At 36.8% G+C, this 22262-nt stretch overlaps 1 protein-coding gene across 3 annotated transcripts in view; it reads left to right on the forward strand.

Moving 5' to 3' along the window:
• Ipcef1 (interaction protein for cytohesin exchange factors 1) overlaps positions 1 to 22262 on the forward strand; it is a 158122-nt gene that overhangs the window by 96106 nt on the left and 39754 nt on the right. For all 3 annotated transcript variants that reach the window (XM_087193433.1, XM_004856856.4, XM_004856854.3), the window contains 4 exons: positions 188 to 261; positions 1709 to 1780; positions 8293 to 8351; positions 9638 to 9726. In XM_087193433.1, coding sequence (XP_087049559.1) covers positions 188 to 261; positions 1709 to 1780; positions 8293 to 8351; positions 9638 to 9726 — 294 coding nt within the window. The remainder of the gene's footprint in view (positions 1 to 187; positions 262 to 1708; positions 1781 to 8292; positions 8352 to 9637; positions 9727 to 22262) is intronic.

The raw sequence follows: 22262 nt of genomic DNA on the forward strand, positions 1-22262 counted from the left end.
TATCAGGAAAATACTAATTTCTGTCATAAATTTTGTATCTAGGATAAGTCCATCGTTAGTGATGATTCAAAGAAGTATCTATTGATTCTCCCTCATTTCATTTATACCATCTCTATTACATTTATATAATCTCATAAACCCTAGGATTGATGTATTTATTCCTATTTGTGGTGTGTATTTGTTTCAGGCAGAGAAAGCAGATGGATTTGTCAACCTGTCTGATTTCACAGTGGAAAGAGCATCAGAATGCAAGAAAAAGCAGTAAGTCATTTCTTAACCTCCACACACCTGAGCTAGGATAATGTCCCTTTCTAACCATCAAGTGATGTTGTGATGTGGAAGTGAGTGCAAGTAATGCTCAAATGTCTGGGAATTGTAAACATTAAAAGTTGGCAGTTAAATACTAATAGAAATATTTAACCTCTCATTTTCTGGTATTTCATTTGATGGAAGAGATGGATTTAAAGCCTCCTGGAAGACCTGGCATGGGATGCTATTAATTGTGCCCATGATAGAATGAAAAATACATTCCTATCCAGGGCTGAAAGGGGGGTCAGATAGATGTCACGGTTTGGACCTTGCAAAGAGAACAAATAGTTAAACAGAGTTCACCAGAGCTGCAGACATCACTGCAGCCAGTTCCTCCTAGCTCATGGCGTTGTCAGGGGTACACTTACCATTGGATTCCCTGAGGTGTTTTAAGCTTGAGATTGTACTCTGATGTAGTTTAAGCCCCAAAGATTTGAAAACTGACAAGAGCAAAGCACTCTCCAGCTTGAGGCCCTTGTTCTAGAGAGAAGGAAACACAGTAGCTGGAAGAGAGTGTTACCAGTTCAGAGCTCAGGGACTTCAGGGTCTGCACTCTGGGTCCAGACTTCCAGTCAAAGGCCTTTCCACGACAGCATCCTGCTGTTATTTTGCATTTATATCCTCTTTGACCTTTTAAAAATTCTCCAACTTTTGGTATCTTTTCCAGTTTTATTGAAAAGAGGCATTTCTCTACTGACCTATGTTTTTAGTTGCAGCGATTAATTGTTTTTTCTTGTGAAACAATTAATAAACTGATTTTGCTTTGTTTCTTTGGCACTCTGATATAGCACCATGCATATCATGATGCATGAGTTCTGTTGATTCTTGTGGCTTTTGAATGGTAATGTAACAAAACCATCCTGTCCTGTAGGACTTCCGGTCTAAATGGCAAAGTGGAAGGAGTTTATTATTTCTTAATGTCAAAGTTTTAAATTTTTCCTTTAAGCTAGAAGCCATCTTGCACAAGATTTCTGATAAATTGTCACAGTGTGGAAATCCATACCTAATTATTTTTATAAATAAAATTCTGGTGTACAGTTAACTGAATTTGAATAAAAACTTTGCTTTGGTATGAATATTTTGAAGTGACACCTCTACGACTGTCAAATTTAACTTATTATATCTTTAGAGTAAAGAGGTTAATAAGTGAAAAGAAATAGAAATGCCTATATGTTTTGAATGGAAAGTATTTACTAGTTAAGTCTCAGTATTAATATGATAATTTGACTTGCAGAGTGCTATCTGAAATAGGAACTGGACAATAGGTGTTTGTGCAACATTTTTTTTGTAAATTTACAAAAAATACTTTTATGGTGCTTGTATTTGACGGATTTCTTTTCAGACCCACAGATGATTACAAACACTAATTCTGATGTGCTTGTGTTTCTCCTCCTCCCAGTGCATTTAAGATCAACCATCCACAGATCAAGACTTTTTATTTTGCAGCTGAGAATCTGCAGGAAATGAATATGTAAGTAGAGGAAATGGATAAATACAATTCTTATGAAAGCATCTTATCTTGGTTTGATACTGAAATTTTAAACCTATGTTTATATCAATTATTGTTTTACTTATTTCTGTGACTTTAAGGATTAATGTATTTAGTAGTTACAAGGGCTTCTTGTTTCTTCTCTAATATTTGGAAGCATTTTGGAGAACTACTGATATCAAAATGGTTATTTAGGAAGAAGTCATGAAGTTGTTCTGAGGGAACCACTTGGCTGAGAAAGGACTAGACAGAAATCAATATAAGAAAATGTTAAAACAAGCATTGGCATCACAAAGAAAAAAACTTGAAAGTATTATGTAATTGATCTCACAGCTTTTTATGTGCAAAATCTGTGTTTATAGCACTTAATGTGCGGTATGTAATAATAATGTCAATTCATGTATTTATCACCTCTTCATTTATCACTTCTTCATTTTGTAAAATGTTCTCTCTTAGATCTAATTAAAAATTTTACATATGTAACTTCATTTTTTTTTTGCTATTTTTAAATAAGTGTATTATATATCCACTCATTCCCTACTGGTTTAGATTAGGTTACATACATTGGGTGTTGTTTGAATGAGGCTAGATTTGAGGTGCTGATTAAGCGTCAAGAGAGTATATCCTTTAATTTAGGCGCAATCTCAGAATTCCCATTGTCTTTTATTACTTTCACATAACCAATTCAAATGTGTTTATGGAATACCCACTATGCGCCCTACTGTAACAGTAGGTGATAGAGTGATAGCAGTAAGCGCGCGCGCGCACACACACACACACACACACACACACACACACATTACACAGATATAGAGTGCTCTATTCATAGAGCTTATGCTGAAAATCTATTTCATTTATTTGTACATAATGATGCCCTTACTTATCTGCTCTGATTTTTCTCTGCCTTCATGTTTTAGAAACTGAAAGAAAATAGAACTTGCCTTTCATTACATGCATATACAGAGACAGAAAGGTAGACAGACAGACAGACACACACACACCCATCTGACAGGTTATCCCCTCAGGAGGAACACCTTTCCCTGCTAGGTAGAAGCATTCTCACCTGTTCCCAGCCCTCACCTCCTACCAGCTCTCTTCCATTGGGGTCAAAACTGCTCCAAGACAGCTTGGAAACCCTGGCGTAGGCATATGGAAGCAGGAGAGGATTCGACAATTGACAAGCCTTTGATTTATATCGGAGAAATTGTTTCTACACAATTTCTGATTTTAGATTTTTTCCACTTGGATTTTTCAATCACCTGAGAAAAAACAAGAGCAGATACATAAAAGGAAAAATAATGTAAACCTTCACAGTCAGAGGTCTTTACTTCTTTCTATTTGCATTGGGAATCCAGTCCTGTTGGTTCGCCCACCCTTGTCCTGTAAGTGGTGTGGGAGGCCGTGGAGTGATGATGATGTCAGCCGGCAGCTGAGCTACCAGGGATGTCCAAATAGCCTGTGTTGGTGTGTGAAGACAGTGCTGCCTGCTAGTGCCTGCCTGGGAGCCTCCTGCTGTCCCTGGCTTCTCTTCTCTAACAGCACCTTGTTTCTCCAGCTTTTCCCCTGTCACTGTCATTCCCACCCACCCTGAGCTAATTCTTTCAAAGTATGTACTGTAGTTCTCTAATCCCCAGTATGGCGTGAGGAAGACTGAGGACCTCAGAGGAACAGTTGCTCCTAAGTGCTTTGTTACCTAGTGAATTTCTCCTCCTATACAGTAAAATATGTTTTTCAAACAATAGAATGTTTGATCCTTATGTGATTATGTGAGTCTATTATATTTCAGGCCGATTTGCTCTGTAAATCATATTTGAGAGTTATTCAGCTCCCCGCTTCCCTGTCCTATCACCTCCCTAGGTTTTGCTTACACTTCTGGTCTATTTATCTTCTGTTTTTATGTTCTCTATTTGCAGATACCTACTGAATGGCAAGCAGTGTTGCCTAAGTATTAGCTTGTACTGTATGTTGTTGGCTTTCAAATCAAAGCCTATCACAACTACTATCAGGATCAAGATCTTATTGCCCATGCACTCTGCAAAGTGTTGTTAATTTTACTTGAAATTCTGTTAGAGTTTCTCTTTCAAACTTATAAACAAGATGTCAACTGAAATTTGAACTTAAGATTTCTTGATCTGCTTTTGAATCTCGCCAGTAACATTTATGCTTGAAAATTGTTCATCTGGCCACTTTTGGGTAAATAGCTCATTTTGTCTGTATGTGAGTCTGTCACAGTTTCTTATATTTATAATACCATAACTGGATTTTATTATTCTGAAGATGATTTTTCTAATAGGCAAAACATGCAGAATCTCTTCTCTATGCCACCAAGTTAACATCTCCTTTGTTAAACAAGATCATATAGGTTATATTTAGAGATTAAGATTTCAGTAACATCTGAAAGATCTTCCATCCTTATCCTGATGCAGCTTGTGTAAGCCAGTAAATGCTGTATCTCGGGATGGCTTAGTGGGGCTGAAAGGAGGGAGGGCGGGAGGAGGTGATGTTGGAGCAGGTGGTGTTGGAGAGATGGGCTCTGTTTTATATGTTCACCTCCTTGGGTAACTGCGTTTCTGGATGGTGACATTTCTTTCAGGAACGATGAAAGGAGAGTAATTAAATTTAATAGAAACTTCGTATGTTCTGCAGCGATCCTCAATTTACCAGTACAGGGTAAGTAATTGAGGGTAATGAAAGAGTTGGTTTCTAAGCAGAGACTGTGGCTGCTGCCTTCCTCAGATGGTGTTTGTGAGAAGATGCCTTTGTTTTGTACGTCTATTTCCTAACACGTTTGCTCCTCCAGCACACATTCCCATTAAGCTAATATACAACAAACTCCCAGGAAACATCTGTCATCTTTTATGTAAATATAAATTGTTTTGTGCCTCCATCTACTTAGCCACGAATAAAAGTGTTTTACTGCCATGAGATTTAAGAAAAGTTCTTAGCAAAGGAGGTGCCCAAAGCCAGTGAGTTCTAGAAAAAAATGTGGAATAGGATTTTTTAAAAACATTTTCTGGTTTGTCACTGTAATATAAGGTACAATAAAAAACTATGGCAAATGTTTAAATTTTAAAAATTTATTAAGGGACACATTGCATCATTAATTCTCCTCAAAATACTTCCCCTTGCTTCGAACACCCATCATTCTTGCCACCTTCTGAAAAAGTTCTGAAAGTCCTCTTTCTGTCTTTATAAGATGTAATCAAAATAAAGTGAGTGATGCTGCCAAGCACCATCCAGTTTTGGAAAGGTAGGCTTGAAAAGGCACTACAGTGTCCCCATCCATCTTATTCCTCTGAACTGGTGTCATGTGACTTCTGGGTGTTCCATAAAGTCAAAAAGACCAGGAAAAGTAAATGCTTTCAATTGATTCAGAACACGGAGGCAGTGATGACAGCAACTAAACACTGCTGTAGTTAAGAGTTTGTGTGACTCAGGTGGTGCTTCAATTTGTGCCCTCCAACATATCTGAATGGAATAAATTGTTACAATATAATTTTCCTTTCGGCCAAAAAAGCCGCCCTAAAAATGTGCCACCTGGAGTGGACCGCCCCCTCTGTTCCCCTTCGCTAACTACACCACTGCAACTAAGGATGCTCATGAAATAGGACTTCTAGAAGTTTTTCAGAAAATGGCAAGAACAATGAAATAGATGTGTTCAAAATGAGTGAACTTTGAGTAGCACTTTGAGAGGGCGTAATGATAATGTCTTTTACTGTAATAAATTTTTCAAACATTTAAATATTCTCTGAATGTTCTGATTATGCATTGTAACTAATGGTGGCAAAAGAAAGGGCAGGAGATTTAGGTAAGGCATAAGAGAAGTCTTTTCTTTATTGTCAATACATTTTCACTTTTCTATATTTTCCTGTTCTGGAAAGGGTTTTAGATATGTCTTTGGCTTCAGCATCCTCAATTCAAAATTTTTTTGCCTTTGTTTTTCTCTTCTAATTTTTGTCTACTTAACTATTAGAATCTTTTATCTTTTTGAGGGTGACAGCTTATTATAATTATAAAATAATGTATAAACTAAAAATTGTTATGGTATTTAAAAAGTGAACCTTGAAATTTATTGTATTTTTCCTGATCAATTTTTAAAAAAATATACTTTTACATTTCTTTTAGTTAAGTGATACATAAAACATTCTTGTAAAAATTGAATGATATAAAAGCAGAAAAAGTAACAGACTCCCTATATCCTCTCCTTCACCTTTTAATTCAACTTCTTTCCTTAGGGTTAACCACTTTTATGATGTATATCCTTCCTGAAACTTTTTTATGGCCAATTCATGCATGTACACAAATATATAATTTTCAAAGTACATTAAAACAGGCTAAGCATATTGATCTATATTTGTTCCTTTCAGTTAATAGAATACTAGGACTTTTTGAGGTCATTACAAGCTATTTCTATCTTTAGTCTTTTTATTAGCTTTATTATGATATCAAAATCATTGTTTAATGATTTTGCTTAAAGGACAACAATTATATTGTCTCAATTAATTTTTTAGTGCTAGGATTGAGCCCAGGGGCTTGTACTTGGTTGGCAAGTGCTCTACTACTGTGCTACAGTCCCAGCATCATACACACACACACACACACACACACACACACACACACATATGATATACATATATATTTAAAAATTTATTTTGAAACAAGATCTCACTAAGTTTCTCAGGCTGGCCTTTACCTTGTGATCCTCCTTATCCTAGCATCCAAAGTAGCTGGAATGACAGGCATGTGTCACTACACCCAAGCCTGGTTGGCACTTACCATTTTTCTATATCTGGGCAAATAATGGTGTGTTTTTGTAGAGCAGATATTTATAACCGTAATCATTGTGGATGCTTAAATTTTGAATAGTGTCAAATTGCCTGCTCAAAATTGGCTGCATCAATTTTCATGTTTACCTCAACAGTGGAAGAGAATGTTCATTTAAGTACTGAATATCAACAGTATTTTTCATTTTTGCCAATATAGTGGTGAAAAATACTTTCTTGTGTCTAGATAGGTACTCTTCTAAAATACTACTGAGGCTGAGAATTTTCCCATATATGTATTAGCTGTTGCATTTTTTCCCCCATGATTTCTTGTTCCTTTATTTTGCCTGTTATTCTCTTGAGACTTGATAAACATTGTTGAGCTCTTCTGGTATGTTCTGGGCCCTAGTAACTGCCCAGTTTTAAGTGGCCTTTAGAGAACTTGGGCTTGTTATGGTTCCAAAGGGAAACTCTCATAAGAGGCTAGGCCCATCTTTCTTCTTGCAGAAACTCCTATTTTGTTTATCTTAAAATAATCAAATGTTTTATACTTTTCCTGTTAAAAAATAGTGAATACAACAAAATCATGGCTGATTGGAGATTGGGTGAGGGTTTCTAGAGAAATTGTAGATTTGGGAATATGCAACATTTATCCCATGGTGAAAAGTTCATGAGACACTCCAGGACTAGAAGAAATGAAAAATATAAGTGAATTGATAAATGCATAGCATTATTCTATTTTGTTTGTATTGTTTGCTTTAGGCCACTATTGAATGTTCTGTTTTCTAAAAAAGAAAGAAAAAAGATAAAAGAATACACGATATCAAACATGGAGTATTTTTAAAAGTACAGAATAATCACTGCCTCAAAACATTCCTTTAAGTATAAGATTATGTTATCAGGAACATATGAGGTAGACATATTTTATTTTTTATCTTTAAAAAATTTGTGGGCAGGGGATTTAGCTCAGCGGTTCCGCCACCTGCCTTGCAAGCGCAAGGTCCTGAGTTCTATCCTCCCCCCACCAAAAAAAAATTTGTGTTCTAAAATGTGTTTCTAACTAAAGTCTTGTGGAGGAAACACAGAGGTCTGAAGTTGTAAACCAGGTTTGAGTTTCTTAAGGTTTGTCTAGTTCTCTTGTTGTGATTAATATATAACTGGTATTCATTATCCGATTAAAATAATGAATCAGTAGAAGGGCAAACATTATCAATTTTTCGTAAAACTTACACAAAATTTTTCAAAGAATTAAAAATTTTTCCAGTTTAGTAATACTTGTCAGGTTCTAGCCAGATATTATACTGATGGACAAAAAAATCTTTGTGGTTTTAAAATGTATGGCTTTATTTTTTTCTGAAATAAATCGACACAGCTTTAATGTCACATAAGAGAAACCAATAATAAAATGGTTATGATGGTTACTAAAACTTTCAAATGAATAAGTACAGAAGATTTATTTGTTCATACATTTAGATTATGTGATTTAGCTGCCCACCTTTATCCACACACTTATTTTACAAAGCATATCTTGAATGAAGACAGTGTTGTAAAACCAGAGGCCTTAGATTTTGATGTCATAAGCTTATGCTGTTTCTGAAATGTTCAGACTAATAGTGAAACTAGGAATTAATTTCATCATAATGTTTGTCACGAGACTCTTCAGAGTATAGGGGAAGGAAGCTGAGGGCAGGTCAATCACTATGGTCAAACATTTACTTTCTATTTACTTAGGTGGTTAAATAAACTTGGATTAGCTGTAATTCATCAGGAATCCACTACAAAGGATGAAGGTATGTTCTATTTTAAATTTCTGAAAAGTTGGTGACGATACTAGAATAGAATGAATAGGCCTGGAGAAACAATGTCAAGTTCTATGTATAGTCTGGTCCTGATGAAAGTAGTTTGGCATTTGAACTGATCTGAAATGTAGAGAGATACATGTTCACACGGACTTAGCAAGATTGAACAGAGCTTCCCATGCTGGCTGTGAATGATTTCACACTTCCCCCACATTTCACTAGCTTGGCTTCACTGATGTTTCAACCAATTGTCAATGCAAATGTTTTATTGCCCTACTTACTGAATTCTTAGTCACAGACATGAATTTGTCATGATCTAGTCAGATAAAGTTTGTCCCACTATTTCCTCTCTGATAGCTTAGCATTTCCGTCAGGTGTAAGTACCCTAAGATTATACTAGCAGCCTGAGGGCAGATGGGGACACAGGCCATATTTTTAGCTCAATCTGTAGCTTTCAGGGTTCAAAAGCTGCAGGAGTCTAATTCTTCTTAATGATGTACTTAATCCTTTGTGTGAAGAGGGAGGCTTTGGATTCCTGGGCCACTAGGCTGGTATATTTCTAAACCACTCAACCTACAGAACACTAAAAAATTGGAAGTAGGGAGTTATGTTTTTTGATAACGAAATGATAAAAACTTAAATTTTGAAATGGAAAAGTGGCAATTAGACTTAAAAGAATAAAAGAATCTAGTACAATACTGTGAAAGCAGTCTAACAGTCTTCTTGCCCTTTTTTTATACAATAAGTACTCATTGGATATAGATTGGGGAGGGAAGAACTGTGCAAAAGCACTTCTTATTCTTGTACTGAAAGCATTCCATGATATGGCCCCTAAAAACTTTCAGCTTCATTTGTGGCCATTGCCATTGGGGATCTTCTTGTATATGGCTCAGCCTAGTACGCCCTATTAGTGTACCACTGATGGTCTAGTTATCAGCTCATTATGGTTCTTATCATCAAATGTAATTACTACTGGTTTCATGCTCTCTTAGTATATGACTCACACTCCTTTGAAGAATTCTTTTGTTTTCCTGAGCTATGGTTGGGATTGGTTTTCCTCCTGCATATCAGGTGTTCTTTGAGGACAAAAGACTGGAGGGGCCATTAGTTTTTCCCTCTTAAGCAACTCTTTTGTACCCGGAAGTTCACTCAGTTTCTTCTTTCTGAATTGGACTGAAATTGCAATAGCCAGATTGGAGAAAAACCTCTGGCCATACATTATGGAATAGTTGGTGACAACAGTGTTCAAGCAGTAAGCATTTTCATTTTTGTTACAGAATGTTACAGTGAAAGTGAACAGGAAGATCCTGAAGTAGCTGTGGAGACACCGCCCCCTCCTTACTCTTCAGCAGCTTCCTCTCCTGTGGTATGTACAGACATGAGTAGTCTGTTGGTCACTGATCACATCTATGGGTATCTTTCCTTCTGATTAGGTAGAAAGCTTTAGAAGAGGCTAATTTAAGGTACCTGCCCAACAGTGAGTGTAATTCTCAGAATGTTGATTTGGAACCTCTCTATAGCAACCCACTGGTATGACACTGGTATATTTGATTGACCCACAGATGTATTATACTCAGAGGGCTTCATGGAAATGCAAAGGGCCAATGTTTGCAAAAGCTTGTTTTGCAAAGTTTATTTGTACCCTGCTTATCCTCCAAAAGAATTTAAAGTGTCTTGCCTAGGTGCCTGCAGAATGAATTGAAAAGGAATAGAAAAATAGCATGAGAAGGAAAGTGGAATCAGAAAGATGGGAAGTAAGGAATAAAGGTAATGCATTAAAATTACTTGTGGAACAATTACAGTATGTGAATTCACTGCAGAGGAATCCAAATTAGATTCTAAGCCTCAGCAGCAGCCAGTGTTAAGTTCAAGTTATTAATGGACATTAAGACTTTGGAGAGCTGCTTCATATTTGCATGGATGGCCCCTAGAAAAGGTCAGATAAGAATGATTGGAGAAGCAGATTTTGACTTATAGTGAGGGAACTGAACCTAGGGACTCATGCATGCTAAGTACATGCTTTACCAATGAGTTATTTCCTCAGCCAGATTTGTGGTTTTTATATCTACTGAGTACTGGGGCTTATATGGGTGCTTTAATATATGATAATTTAATTTTCAAACAATCTTGAGAAGTAACATCATTTAATTTGCATTTTACTGATTACAAATGAGGCCAAATATCTTTTTATGTTTATCAGACAGTTGGATTTTTCTCTTTTGTGAAATGTCCATTAAGCTTTTGCCTTCTCCTTCTCCTCTTCTTCTTTTTTCTCTTTGATTTATAGAATTCATTAGTTTATTGTTCTGTGTATTAGAATAATGTATTTATATGACAAAATATATGTCAGTTAAAAGTGAACAAATCTCACTTTTTACTTTTTAAAACTGTTTCTCTTTAAAAATAAATGTTGTTGCTTTTAATGGGTCAGATTTATCTATCCTGTCCATTGTGGTTAGTATTTTTTTCTGATTTAAAGAATTGTTTCTTACCTACAGTCATGGGAAAATAGATGTTACTTTCATGGTCAAACACGCAGTAGATGTCGTGTCTGTTGTGGGAATTCCAATCAGTCTGTTTTATGATATATACTTTATCCCTTGTACCATGATACTTATCCATCCATCCATAGGCCCAAAGCTCAGAGGATGCTTATTTGAAAACAAATAAAGGATGCTTATGACACCAGTAAGATAGGTCACTAAACTCAAAAATTACATAAGAATTTTCTGATGCATCAATTAAATGTTATTTCTTTTTTTAAAATTTATTTTTTATTAAATTCTTTTATTGGTACATTGTAGGTATACAACACAATTACGTTTCTCATTGGGAATTGTACCTTTACATAATGCATCTTGGTTCTTATTTTTTCCCCATTCCTAGCCCTCCCTTCACGCCCTCCACCCTTCCCTATTTACAAAGACTTTGTTTCCATTTTTTCCATTTCTCATCATTTTTCCTTTCCCTTCTTTCCTTTCCCCTGACCCTCCCACTACCCCTACCCCTTTGGACCTTTTCTTCCTATTTTGCATTATCGATTATTCATTCTAATCATTGGTACATTTTAGGTATACAATATAATGACATTCGTCATTGGAAATTTGCACCTTTACATAGTCTCTCTTGGTTCTTATTTTTCACCCTTGCCCAGCCCTCCCTTCAACCCCTCCAGTCCTCCCTATTTACAAAGATTTTGTTCCTATTTTTCCATTTTCTCATATTAATCCCATTCCCTTCTATCCTTTCCCCTAGCCCTCCCACTTCCTTCCCCTTTGCCCCTTTTCTTCCTATTTCACATTATCTATTATACATTTAGTCCTTATTCACACTTTCAGTTTCTCACACCAGAGAAACTATTTGGTTTTTATACATGTGTGTCCTATTTATTTCACTTAAGAGTGTTGTCTCAATGTGCATCCACTTAGCTATAAATGTCTCTAATTTCTCATTTTTTATGGCTGAGTAGTACTCCATTGTATTAAAAAACCACATTTTCTTTATCCAGTCTCCAGTTGATGGGCATTTGGGCTGTTTCCAAGTTTTAGCTGTTATAAACTGTGCTACTATGAATATGGGTGCACATATATCACTGTGGTATGATTCTTTTAATTCTTTGGGGAAGATCCCAGCAGTGGAATAGCGCGGTCAAATGGGACTTCCAGTCCTAGTTCTTTAAGGTATCTCCATACTGATTTCCACAGTGGTTGCACCAGTCTACACTCCCACCAGCAGTGGAGCAGGGTTCCTCTTTCCCCACAGCCCCGCCAGCATTTGTTATTGGTTGATTTCATGATAGCAGCCATTCTTTCTGGAGTGAAGTGGAATCTCAGCATTGTTTTCATTTGCATCTCTTGAATGACCAGTGATGAACATTTTTTCATGTATTTATTTGCTATTTCTACTTCTTTGTCTGAGAAATGTCTGTTCATTTCAGATGCCCATTTTCAGATTGGGTCTTTAAATTTGGGAGGTCTGATCTTTTCAAGTTCTTTATAGATTTGAGATAGTAGACCTTTGTCTGAAGAAGAGCAGGTGAAGATTTTTTCCCACATTGTGGGTTGTCTCTTCACACTGTAGGGTGGTTTCTCTTGCTGTGCAGAAGCCTTTGAATAAGAAGAGATCCCACTTGTTGATTGTTTGTGCTAGTTCACAGGCAACTGAGGTTTTGTTCATAAAATCTTTTCCTACACCGATGTCTTCAAGGGTTCTACCTAACCTCTGTTCCAACTGGTTCAGAGCTTCTATTTTAATATTTAGATCTTTAATCCATTTTGATTTTAGTTTAGTGCATGGTGAGAGATATAGGTCTAGTTTTAATCTTTGGCAAGTTGAGGCCCCATTTTTCCAGCACCATTTATTAAAGAGGCTATCTTTCCTCCAGTGAGGGTGTTTGGCTCCTTTATCAAAGATGAGATGGCTGAGTGTGTCTGGCATTGTTTCTGCATCTTCTAGTCTGTTCCACTGGTCCTCAGGTCTGCTTCTTTGCCAGTCCCATGCTGTTTTTATCACAGTAGCTTTGTAGTAGAGTTGCAGGTTGGGGATTGTGATACCCCCTGCCATGTCTCTGTTACCTAGAACTGCTTTTGCTATTCTGGGTCTCTTCTTGCTCCAAATGAATTTTTGGATTGTTTTCTCGAGGTCTATGAAGTATGCTGCTGGGATCTCAATTGGAATTCCATTAAATCTATATAGCAGTTTTGGAAGTATGACCATTTTCACTATATTAATCCTTCCTACCCAGGAGCAGGGGATGTCTGTCCATTTTCTGATATCATCTTCAATCTTTCTTTTCAGAGTGCCATAGTTTTCAGAGAAGAGGTCTTTGATTTCTTTTGTTAGGTTGATTCCTAGGTATTTCAGTTATTTGGATGCTATTGTGAAAGGAATTATTTGCCCTATTTCTCTCTCAGTGAGTCTGTCATTGGTGTAGAGGAAAGCTATTGATTTTTGTGTATTGATCTTGTAACCAGCTACTTGACTGAATTTGGTTATTAAGTCTAGAAGACTTTTGGTGGAGTTCTTGGGGTCTTCTATATAGACTATCATGTCATCTTCAAATAATGACAATTTGACTTCTTCATTTCCTATCTTTATTCCTTTTATTTCTTTCTCTTGTCTAATTGCTGTGGCTAATGTTTCCAGAACTATATTCAACAAGAGTGGTGATAGTGGACATCCTTGTCTTGTTCCTGATTTTAGTGTGAAGGATTTCAGTTTTTGACCATTTAGTATGATATTGGCTGTTGGTTTTTCATAGGTAGCTTTTATCAGTTTGAAGTAGAGACCATCTATTCCAATTTTTTGTAGGGTTTTTATCATAAATGCATGTTGGATTTTGTCAAATGCCTTTTCTGTGTCTATGGAGATAATCATATGGTTTTGGTCCTTGGCTCTATTGATATAGTCTATTACATTGATTGATTTTTGTATATTGAACCATCCCTGCATTCCTGGGATGAATCCCACTTGATCAGAGTGTATGATCTTCTTGATGATCTTCTGCATTCTGTTTGCCATTATCTTATTAAGGATTTTTGCATCTATGTTCATTAGTGAGATTGGCCTATAGTTCTCTTTTTCAGTTGGGTCTTTCTCTGCTTTTGGGATCAAGGTGATGCTTGCTTCCAGGAATGAATTTGGAAGTATTGCTTCCCTTTCAATTTTATTGAAGAGTTTAAACAGTAGTGGTAGCAGTTCCTCTCTAAATATCTTATAGAATTCAGCAGTGAAGCCATCAGGGCCTGGGCTTTTCTTAGTTGATTAGTTTTTAACTATATTTTCAATTTCATTGGTTGATATTGGATTGTTCAGAATTTTTAGATCTTCTTCATTCAACTCTGGTAATTCATATGTATCTAGGAATCTGTCCATTTCTTCTGTGTTGTGCATCTTATTGGCGTATAGGTTCTGGAAGTAGGTATTGATGATCCTCTGGATTTCTGCTGGGTCTGTTGTCATTTCACCCTTTTCATTCCTAATTGCATGGATTTCGGCCTTTTCTTTCCTTTTTCTGACAAGGTTGGCTAAGGGTTTATCAATTTTGTTGATTCTTTCGAAGAACCAACTCTTGGCTTCATTGATTTTTTGTATCATTCTGTTAGTCTCCATTGCATTGATTTCTCCTCTGATCTTTATAATTTCCTCCCTTGTATGAGCTTTGGGGTTGTCCTGCTCTTCTTTTTCTAGAAGCTTGAGGTTCAGCATCAGGTTGATTAATTGGGCTTGTTCTATTTTCCTAATAAGCATATTCACTGCTATGAATTTCCCTCTTAAGACTGCTTTCATTGTGTCCCATAGATTCCGATATGTTGTACTGCCATTGTCATTTAATTGAAGGAACTGTCTGATTTCTTCAATTTCCTCTGTGACCCTTTGGTTATTCAGAAGTGTGTTGTTCAGTTTCCACATGTTTATGAAATGTTTTGAGTTTCTTTAGGTATGGATCTCCAATTTCATCACACTCTGGTCTGATGATATACAGGGGATAACTTCAATTCCTTTGCACTTACTTAACCATGTTCTATGTGTGAGTATGTGGTCTATTTTGGAGAATGACCCATGTGCAGCTGAGAAGAATGTGTATTCTGATTTTGTGGGGTGGAAGACTCTGTAAACATCTGTTAAGTTCATTTGTTCAAGAGTTCGATTGAGTTCTAGTATTTCATTAGTTATTTTTAGTCTAGTTGATCTATCTATTTGTGACAGTGGGGTGTTGAGGTCCCCCACTACAATTGTATTAGTGCATACATGACTTTTCATGTCCATTAGTATTCTTTTTATATAGTTGGGTGCACTAGTGTTTGGTGTATAGATATTTATGATTGTCATCTCTTCCTCTTGGATTCTTCCCTTTAGAAGGATGTAGTGTCCTTCTTCATCTCTCTTAATCAGTGTTGGTTTGAAATCTACTTGATCTGCAAAGAGCATAGCTACTCTTGCTTTTTTTTGGCTTCCTGTCACATGGAGTATTGTTTTCCACCCTTTAATTTTCAGTCTATGAGTTTCCTTTTGAATTAAGTGTTTTTCTTGTATGCAGCATATTGTTGGATTTTGCTTCTTGACCCCTTCTACTAGTCTATTTCTTTTGATTGGTGAATTGAGACCATTAACATTGATGGTTATAACTGAAACGTATTGACTTGACATTGCCATGACTTTTTGTTTTTGTTGGGTTCTCCCCCTTTCCATTTAATTTCTTGTCATGCCAGATGGGTTCCTTCTGCTTTGCTTCCTGGGGTTGTGATCCTTAATGTCTGTTCCTAGGATATTATCTAAATTTTTTTGAAGTGCTGGTTTGGTATTCACGAATTTCCTAAGGTGCTCTTTGTCATGAAAGTATCTTATTTCTCCATCCATTTTGAAAGATAGTTTTGCAGGGTACATCAATCTGGGTTGGAGGCTGTTTTCTTTTAGGGCTTGGAATATGTCACTCCAAGCTCTTCTTGCCTTGATGCTTTGTGTTGAGAAGACTGCTGTGATTCTGATGGGCTTTCCTTTGTGTATGATTTGTTTCTTTTCTCTGACTGCTTGTAGAACTTTGTTTTTCTGTTGTGTTTCTGGAATCTTAACAATTATTTACCTATGTGTAGATTTGTTTTGATCAAGGCTATTTGGAGTCCTATATGCCTCACTTATCTGTACGTCAAGCTCTTTTCCCCTGCTTGGGAAGTTTTCTGCCATTATTTCTGTGAAGAGATTTTTTTATGTCATCTCCACTCTCTCCTGTTTCTTCATTGAGCCCAATCACTCTTATGTTATTCTTCTTTGCATCATCTAGCAGCTGCTGGATTAATTTCTCATGTTCCCTTAGAATTTTGAAGCAATTTTTCTTTTCCTGGTCACAATTGCAATCTTATCTTCTATATCTGAAATTCTGTCCTCACATTGGCTCATTCTGCTGTGTAGGCTTTCAATGGAGTTTTTCATCTCCTGGAAATCTATTTGCATCTGTTTTATGGATTCCATTTGTTTCTTATGTTGGGATTCCATCATGTTCCTGAGTTCCTCTCTAGATTTATTAATCATGTCTTGCACTAGGGGCACAATTTCTCCTGTTATCTGAGAAATTATTTCTGATTTCATTTTTTCCAGATCCCCTTTTGTTGCCAGTTCAGTGGTCCAGGTTGTTGAGTATCAGAGTGTTCCATCTCATTTCCCTTTGGGGTTGCTGTAGGTGATCTGGAAGTCTGGTTTTGAGATTTATTTACTTGTTTTCTCATTTCGACGGGGGTGGGGGGCTGTTAGTGCCTGCACAGATTACGTCCTCTGAGCTGGGAGAGGTGGGACAGGGGCCGGAAGCAGCTGTTGGGATGGTGGCCCAAAAGCCCTTTCCTTTGGGCTGGGAGCAGTGGGAGGGATGGTGTCCCCTAAGCCCCTTCCTCTGGGCCAGGAGCAGTGGGACAGACGGTGGCCCAAAAGCCCTTTCCTCTGGGCTGGGAGCAGCAGGAAGGATGATGACTGGGAAGTCCCTTCCTCTGGACCAGGAGCAGTGGGATGGTGGCTCCGAAGCCCTTACCTCTGGGCCGGGAGCAGTGGGACTCATTACCTTGGTCTGGTGGTCTGGTGTCCTCTGCATCTTTGTAGTGTGGAACCAGGTGGCTGCCTGTCTGCAGTAGGGTGATTTGGCATCTTCTGTGCGATTCGGGACCTTGGAAGGGGGGGGCAGACCTGCCTGTTTGCAGTGGGGTGACTCTGCGTGTTCCGCGCGACTCGGGACCTCGGTTGGGCATGCACAGACCTCTAAATGTTATTTCTTAAGCAGTTCTAAGTTGATCATTTTTTGACAAGACATTAAGACTAATATTTTCTAAAGAAATAGATTGGATAATAGTCAGATAAATGTTGAATAGTCAGATTTCTTTCCTTAGCAACAGAATATGTTCTTTCTGTTCACATATTTTCCAGGCAGATTTTGTTTTTGTTTCTCTTGTTTCTGATAAATAGACATGCAAGGCACTTAGTTAAATTTTTTTTGAGTTTTCTTTTTCAAATTAATTTTATTGGTATATTTTGGGTATACAATATACTGACTTTCATCATTGGAAATTTGCACCTTTGCATAACCTCTCTTGGTTCTTATTTTTTCCCCAGTCCCTTGCCCTCCCTTCAGCCTCTCCATCTCTCCCTATGTACAAAGGTTTCTTTTCTCTGACCCCTCCCATAAGGCTTTTTATTTAAATAGATGAAAAAAATTTTAAAATCTTGGTAACCTTTATCCAGTGCATAGATCAAGTTATTGTTTGGCTTAGTATAATATAGGATAGACATAAATTAAATATACAAGCCTAAGGCTAAATGTGATTTATCTTTCTAGTCTCTTGCTTAAAATTTTTGGCTCATGAACTTTAATTTGTGATGATGAATTCAACAATATAAAATAATTATGCTGGATAATTATCTAAAAATGTTTTGTCTTGAAAAAATTAACTCATTGTCCATTCTAATTACTGTAAAGGTGAAAAGTGAAACTTCACCACCCGACCTCTTTAGATTTCTGCTTCTAATGGGCTGATCCACATTCCACAAGGGAAGAAGGAACACTTTAATATCTTCCCTTAGTAAATAAGAAGTTCTCTTTCATGTTCCTTCATCCTGAGAAGGCTTCACAGGGTTAATAGTGTAAAAGACATTAATTAATTCTTAAAGGAATTAGAAATGGGGAATTTTGAGAGACTTATTAAAATGGCTCAGAATAGACAGGGGTCTGTAAGTTTCACTTTGGAAGATAATTTTTAGAAACCCAGGATTCCTTGAAATTCAGAAAAGACACACACACACACACACATACACACACACACGAAACAAGTTCATTCACATTTCAAACCTGAGTATTTTCTAAGTTACAGAGTGATTTAGGGGCTATAAATGTCATAAAAAATCTCCTCTACATACTAAGGTACTACATTTAATTCTTAGAAAAGTACTGTTTGATAGCCTGATCTGTGTTTATTTGGTCATTCATTCATTTAACAAGTATTGTGATCCCTTCTTCTCAATAGTTGGGCCACATCAGTAAATAAAGCAGAGAATGGTTGACATTCTGCAAGAAGCAAACTTCTAGTTGAATGAATAACCAATACAATAAGCACATTGCCTGCTTATGTCAGTAACAGTAGAGTGGGGTGAGTAAGGAGATTGGGATGCTAAGGATGGAGACTGTGTTGTGGTGATTGAGAGGATTGCCAGGTTGTCCCCCTTAGAGAGCAGGCATCTGAACAAAAATCTTGGAAGACGTTGAAGAAGTCAACCAGGTGGCTATTGGGGAAGGAGTTTCTGAGCCAAGACAGCAAAGTCAGGGTCTCCTTGGTGCAAAGTGGTGCAAGGAGCCAGAGTGTCAGGAGCAGAGGAACCAGGAAGACAGAGGTAGGCGGTGAAGCTCGGAGGTGGTGATGGCCATCGGGTGCCAGTGGGCTGTTTAAGAACTTTGATGCTCTGCTCTGAATTATCTGGGCAACCTTTGGAAGATTTGAGCAGAGGACTGACGTAATTCCACTGTAATAGGACCACTCAGGTGTGTGGAAGCAACCCTAGGCTGCAGGGAGTAAGTACAGAAGCAGACAAACTCAGTGAGTGCCCTGAAAGCCATTGGGGAAAATGGTGGTGATTTCTTCAGGGGATCACAGTGGGGAAGTTGACAGATGGAATGGCTGGATTTTGGATATATTTGGAAGACTGAACCACCAAGGAGTGAATCTGATATGAGAGAAACAGAGGAGATAAATATTATAATACCAGGTGCAAGCAGGTTGGGCAGTTTATTTTAATATACCACTCCTTGCATTTTGATATTTTTTCCGAAGTACAATTTACTATCCAAAAATGATGAAAAAAAATCAACTAAAGCAAGCCAAAGAATAAATAAGTAAAAATAAGCTCTACAAACTGGCTCATTAGCTTGTGGCAGAAGAGAAAGTTGATGATTAAACACAGAAAGGGGGGTAAAATTAATTTTAGAAATTCAGATATAATCTCAACAGGATGGAGGTTGAGTAGTTTTCTACTAAAGGTCACTTGATCATTCAATTTTTGTTTATACAAAGCAATGTAAATGCTTGTGAGTGGGTAATTATATGAAAAATCAGAAGTGAATATATATATGTGTGTATATATATATATATATATATATATATATATATATATATATATATATGTGGAAGAGAAAGGAAAATTCAGCCTTTCTCCTCAAGATAAAAAAATCATCAGAAGCTCTATGGCTAAACATGGAACTGATTTTAAGGCTTTTCTAAAATTTCTTGGTGCAGTTTTTCCTCTGCTTTAATAGTTCGCCTTTGCAGGCTGCTCCCCTGGTGGATTTGATCACAAGCCGTGGTCGCTGTCCCACTACCTTCCTCCTGTCCTTCTGTTCCCACTACCCTAGTCAAGTCCTTCATTAGCTCTTGACTATGTTATTGAAATTGCAGGCTATTTTTCTTTCACTGCTTGTAGTCTATTTCTCCTCTTAAAAGCCTCTTCCAAATTGGTCTTCCTAAAATGTAGCGCCAATAATCTTCATTTACTGCACAGAATGTCTCAACAAATTCTCATTGTTTATCAATTGATTCCCAACTCTTTGGCTTGGTATTTAAGGCCATTGGGAGTTCTTCAAAGTGCCATGACATCTTGTTCCTTTTTTTTCTCTTTTGTCATCTGTCCAAGGAACTGCTTCCTATTTCCCAAGAACTTTCCGTAGTTGCCTATCTTTGCATCTACAATGAGGAGAATTTCTCTAGTTGTAACCTTTAAACATCTTTCAAGTCTGTCTGAGGTGTAGCTTTCTTCATGTACACTTCCCTGATCCTCTATGTAAGAATAATTCTTTGTCTAAACTCTCTCTGTATTTATATAGCATTTTAACTTTGGTTTTTTAAAATGTTGTTACGATAACCTGTGTACTATGTTAGATTTTATGCCTATTGATTATTACATTCTTAAAATCAGAGAGTGTCCAAACTTTTTTTTGTTTATCCACATTTATGTCTGTACCTATCACATATCTGAAACTAAGTATTTAACAAATGAATGGATGGATGAGTAATTATTGTGATCTCATTTGCACCCTCTATACATTTCGCGCTACATAACTACTTCTCTATGTGAATTAGAAAGATACTACTTTAGATTTTCCCAGTGCTTTTGCTTTGAGAAGGATGATTTCATTTAACTCTTTAAAAATCCTACATCAATTTTACAAATGAGGAAGCCAAGTTTTAAAAAAATTAAAAGTAACTCACAATATTTACAAGTTGTGTATGTCTATTAAGAATGACCTTTCATGTTATATCATTTGCTTCTCTTGATAAATATGTCAATCAGGAAGCTAACAAATTATTTGAGGTGTCGGCCATGTGCCAGATACTGTTGAGGGTAGGGTCTTCTCCCTTGAGGATCTTAAGTTCTAAGTTAAAGGACAATTAATTGGTAATTTAAAAAAAATTCAAGTACCAATAAAGGCTAAGAAAAATATGAAATAGAGCAGTATAGTAGGGAGTGGCTAGTGGTTGGGATGGAAAAGGTATTGCTTTGTCTACCCCTGTTAAAGGAGTCCCTGAAGAAGAAGTGATATTTGAGTTGAGGTGTAAATGATAGTAAGAAGGAGGCAGCTAATCAGAAATCCACAGGGAAGGCTGGTAAGGCAGAAGAACTCAGAGATGTCCTTAAAGGACAGAAAGAAGGTCAGTGTGGGTGGAAAGAAGAGAGGAAAGGAGAGATGAAGAAAATGCAGCTGGAGCAGTGGTAGGGGTCCAGTTGGCCTTCTCGGTTCTAATGAAGATGTTTGACACTGTACTTGTGATAGTTATTGGAGGATTTCAGCAGAGGAGTGGTGTGGTCTTTTTAAATACTCTATGCTTTAGAAATAACTCATTATTATTTGGAGCCTGCCTAGGGAAGGGAATGGGACAATGTTGGAGGAAGAAAAGTAGTAGAATAGGACTTGGATGTAAAATTATTTTTTCAAGGTCACTGGGATACTAAGGATTGGAAGGATAAGTGGATTTTCTATCAGTTCATGAATCAAGGTCATGCACAAGGCCAGTGACAGAGCAAGTAGTATACTATATGAAGTCTTCTTGTTTTCAAAATAATACTTTTTCAAGCATATGGAAATAATACAAACATAATGCCTCCTAAGGCTTAAGAACAGTTGACTGGTTGGCTGTTATTAATATAACTAAAAAAAATGGAAACAAAGCTTTTGTACATAGGGAGGGGTTCGGGCTTGATGGGGGGAATGGGGTAAAATAAAATTTATTAAAAATAAAAATAGCTAATAAAAGGAAATAATACCTGTGTATCTTCCCTCCTTTGTCCTAATTTGTTTTATTATCTTTAGTTTTAAATTATTTCCTTCTTTTTTTTCATGTACTTTGACTAAAATTGCTGATGATTTATATGCTGAATCACTTCTTCCTAATTATGGGCTTTTGGAAGTTATTTTAAACATTTTTTCACCATGTCAAACTTGTGTTATGAAAATAATTCAAAGAAAATAATTTTAGAGCTAACTTTTGAATTAAGCTTCTTCAATAAATAAAAGTACACAGAAAATGGGAAGAATTCATTTTTTATTTTAGTCATATGCTTTTCTCTGACTCTGTATTTCTGTCTCTGTCTCTCTGTCTGCCTATATCTTTCTCTTTCTCTCTTTGTCTCTTTCTCTCAGCACTTGGGATTGAACCCAGAGGTGGTCAATTATTGAGCAACATTCCCAGACCTTTAAAAACATTTTAATTTTGAGATAGGAGTACTGGGATTACACATGTGAGCCCCAATGTCTGGCTATCATCTCTCTCTCTCTCTCTCTCTCTCTCTCTCTCTCTCTCTCTCTCTCTCATCTGTCTCTTTGTTTCTGTGTCTGTTTGGCTGTCTGTTTGTCTCTCTCTCTCTCTCATATTTTATTTT

Source organism: Heterocephalus glaber, unplaced genomic scaffold (genome assembly GCF_053883595.1).
Source record: "Heterocephalus glaber isolate CG9 unplaced genomic scaffold, H.glaber_assembly_v1.0 deba00001593, whole genome shotgun sequence".
In the NCBI taxonomy this organism is placed as follows: Eukaryota; Metazoa; Chordata; class Mammalia; order Rodentia; family Bathyergidae; genus Heterocephalus; species Heterocephalus glaber.